This window comes from Microtus ochrogaster, unplaced genomic scaffold (genome assembly GCF_000317375.1).
Source record: "Microtus ochrogaster isolate Prairie Vole_2 unplaced genomic scaffold, MicOch1.0 UNK213, whole genome shotgun sequence".
Taxonomy (NCBI): domain Eukaryota; kingdom Metazoa; phylum Chordata; class Mammalia; order Rodentia; family Cricetidae; genus Microtus; species Microtus ochrogaster.
In genome coordinates, this window is record NW_004949311.1 from 7,100 (window position 1) to 10,821 (window position 3,722).

Genomic DNA, 3,722 nt, shown 5'->3' on the forward strand with positions numbered 1-3,722 from the left:
AGTGACCGTCCCAGCTCACCTCCAATTCAGGCAGAATTAGAGCTTCAAGATGCTTCTCCCAGTTGTTTCTGAATGCTTTGGTTGACAATTCTGCATTAAAATTTAATACACCTACAAATAACATAAGAACGTGTGGGTTGCTCTAGAACAAGAGCCAAAACAGCCTGCATACAGCAAGCACGAAGTAACCGCCAGTAGAAAGTCCTATGTGGGGGAAGTAAGCCCTTTCCTAAGTTCCCTAAGGATGTGAACTGTCCCGGACGCAGTCTTGGCTGTTCCCACCTTTGTGAGAGCATTTCAACCTCAGACATGTCCTCTGACTGATTGCTGCCACCACAAAGCCATTTGAACAAAAGTACTAAGGACAGAACCTAAAAATCACAAGCCCAGGAACAGTGACAGAGGCAAGTGCCACCATCAGCTACTTCAGCTGCTACCCCTCAGACCGCCAGGCGGAGCAGGCAGGGCAGGCAGAGCAGGCAGAGCAGGCGGAGCAGGCAGGGAAGGCAGGGCAGGCAGGGCAGGCAGGGCAGGCAGGGCAGGCAGGACCCATGAAGGTGGTGCAGATTCTGAGCCTTCTAGGACTCCGTCATTTGTGTGAAATCGCAGGACAACTAAAACCCATGGAACAAATTCTCTGCAATGCTGACTGGGAGGGAGGCCCAGAGGAATGAGTGCTCTGTTTGCAGGTGGCACTTTTTATTGTCACTGCCTTATTATAAAGAAGCACAGCGGGTCAGGCGTGGTGGCGCACGCCTTAAATCCCAGCACTCGGAAGGCACAGGCAGGGTATCTCTGTGACTTTGAGACCAGCCTGGTCTACAAGAGCTAGTTCCAGGACAGGCTTCAAAGCTACAGAGAAACCCTGTCTCAAAAAACTGAAAAAAAAAATCAAAACAAAACAAAAAATCCAATAATGCCATCTGCAGTGACATTTACTGCCTTTCCTAGTAGACTTTGAGGCTTAGGCAGAAGCATCAGCTCAGGGAGCAGTGCTTGCTTTGTCTTAAGTGCGCTTTGTACATGGAAACAGTGCGCTGTCAACTCTGGGGCTAGCGCACAGCCATGGAATTTTTAGTAATGAGCAGAAGCAAGGACAGTGACTGACTCTTGGACACACATCGCCTGCTTTGGAGGACACGTGACTCCAACACAGTGGGTTTTTACTTGCGGTAAACAGTCCTGAGAAACAGAGGTCAGAGGTCCTTGTTAGGTGTGTGGATGGATGGGCGAACAGAGCAGCCTCTGCCCCAGTAAGAGTTCATGCTTTTTCTCCCATCCCCTCTCTGTTCATTAAAGAAGTTTACTGTGAAGCCCATACTGTCTCGAATTCACAACAATCCTCCTGCCTCAGCTTCCCAAGTACTAGGGTTCCAGGTTACCGTGCTTAGCTCAAGTTTAGTTTACTCACTCAGGAGCCATGGGAAGTGACCCCTCAGCCCAGCTTAGCTTTTGCCCCTTTGCTTACCCTGGCCAAACGTGGGGTGCCGTTCCTGGAGCAAACAGCGCAGGATGAGGTGTACCACACGTGTGGTCTCGTCTGCACTCCTGCCCAGCATCTTGTTTAGATGTTCCAGGTTTCTCTGGATGTGCTGCTGCAGGAAGCCTTGTGGGTCCTGGACCTGAGGCTTAATGATTCTGATCAGGGCCTGTGAGTAACAAAACAAAAGTGCAGAACACTTCGTGTAAGAGGAGGTGGAGAGCTCAGGAGAGGCCAGGAAGAGAAGGACACCAGCATGGCTTCTGCATGATGTATCAGCAAAGGTGGAAGAAACAGGTAAAGCAGCCTGTGGTGTTGTCTGAGAGTAGATGACCTCAACCTTGAACTTCCCTGCTCTTGGCTAATGCTACAGTGAGGGAGATGCAGCACAGATGACCGTAGCTTCTCCATGCTGCACTTGGAAAGTGAATCTGTGCTGACATGTCTGTACAGCTGACCTCTAGTCTCAGAAATGTAGAAAATTGTTGGTATCAGTTCAAATAAACAAACTGGGCTTCAGTAATAGAACTATGACCTCTGGAGCAGTGTGAAAAAATACTAATAAAAAATAAAATTCTGCTGGGCAGTGGTTGTGCAGGCCATTAATAATCCCAGCACTTGGGAGGCAGAGATAGACAGATCTCTATGATTTTGAGGCCAGCCTGGTCTACAGAGTGAGTTCTAGGACAGCCAGGGCTACAGAGTGACTCTGTCTGGAAAAAAGCAAAGAAATGGATAATATATAATCTGACAAGCACTCATCCCAGTCCATGCTGTGGTGGAGAAGGCTAAGAGACATTAGGTTTCTTTTACCTGGCAGATTGGGTACCAACAACACACTCATACTTCACAGACCCTGGTGAGCAAAGGGCTGCCTGGAAACAACAGCAGGATCCTCCCCTGTGTAGCAGCTGATCACAAGTACCTGGGGATTCTGAGTGGCTCCCACAAGCATAGCCAAGTGAGTGAGTAGGCGGGTGAGAATGAAGACCACTGGGGACAGCCCTCGGTCACATGCCACTGCTTCACCACTGAGCTGTGGGTCGCCCAGCACGTGGCCGGTCTGTGTTCTGTCCTCGTTAATACTGGAAAGGAAGAGAAGAGACAAGGGAGAGATTGAAAGAGGCTGCTCTTCCTAGCTACAGGGGCATCTCAGCCCTCAGGACTGGGAGATAGGGCTCCATGCTCTGAGGAAACAACATTGAAAGTCCTTTTTCTAGCCTGGGACACCTGCCTATGCATCATTTTCTTTTCAGACCTGCCTTCTGGCTGGCCAACTACACCAGGACCCTGTTTAAATTGGTACAGGAAATGGCCACGGCTGCTGATCCCTGAGAAGGCCTCAGAAGAGAAGCAGGCACCGTCTCTGGGCAGCTGGAGTGGGGACATTTTGTGCCCGTGTTTGTATTTTCAACGTTCTCTTTTCCCCAGTCGTAACCTGGGATCCGAAGTCTGCAGACCATCTCACATCACGTGTAGTAGGTGGCAGATGCAGTGTGTGCACTCAGTTGCAAAGATATTGCATGTGGAGAACTCTGCTAGGTCTTGGAGATGAGCAGCTGGAGTATTGTAAGCTTTGACCACAGATGGACCAGAATATATGCATTACATCAGGCCCACCAACCAATCCTAAGGGTGTGACCAGCTGCACTGCGTCAGAAGCCAGGGAACAGACTGTTATTTAGACTGTGACGTCTGCTGGAACAGACCCTCTGTCCCTTCAAAGCCAAGCAACTATAAACCAAAGCCAGGCAGCTTTGCTTTCTTGTCCAAGTTCCCTAACAGTGCACTAGGACAAGTCTTTCTACAACGCTCATACTGTGACAGGCACTGTGGACGATCTAGATGATGCCAAGCATTGGAAAGGTGTCATTCTCCTTAATTCCTGTGCCCCCTTATAGAAGGGAAAACTTTCATAAAGGGTCTTAGAATGTGGTGTGGGTGTCCTAAAACTCAGCCCTCACCCAGACCAGGGCATGGCAGTATTGGACAAGTCCAATTATGTGTCCTTCATCTTGAAAAACAAAAACAAGTCAGGTGTGGTGCCATTTCCCTGTAATCCTAGCATTCAAGAGGCTGAGACAGGCCTGGGCCACATGGCAAGTAGCAGGACTGCCAAGTATAAGATCCTATGTTAAAAGCAAAACAAAACAATATAAAATAAAAGCCAAACTAAACCCCCAAACTACAGGTGGGTGGGAAGGAGATGAGAGAGAACTAAGATAGTTTCCAGTGTAAGTCA

At 49.0% G+C, this 3,722-nt stretch overlaps 1 protein-coding gene across 1 annotated transcript in view; it reads right to left on the reverse strand.

The window, feature by feature from the left end:
• LOC101981544 (E3 ubiquitin-protein ligase RNF213-like) overlaps positions 1–3,722 on the reverse strand; it is a gene marked incomplete at its 3' end in the record, with an annotated part of 14,919 nt that overhangs the window by 6,361 nt on the left and 4,836 nt on the right. The window contains exons 6-9 of the mRNA XM_026778502.1: positions 2,739–2,811; positions 2,406–2,565; positions 1,469–1,649; positions 7–111 (exon numbers count right to left, since the gene is read on the reverse strand). Of these exons, the coding sequence (XP_026634303.1) occupies positions 7–111; positions 1,469–1,649; positions 2,406–2,565; positions 2,739–2,811 (519 nt within the window). The remainder of the gene's footprint in view (positions 1–6; positions 112–1,468; positions 1,650–2,405; positions 2,566–2,738; positions 2,812–3,722) is intronic.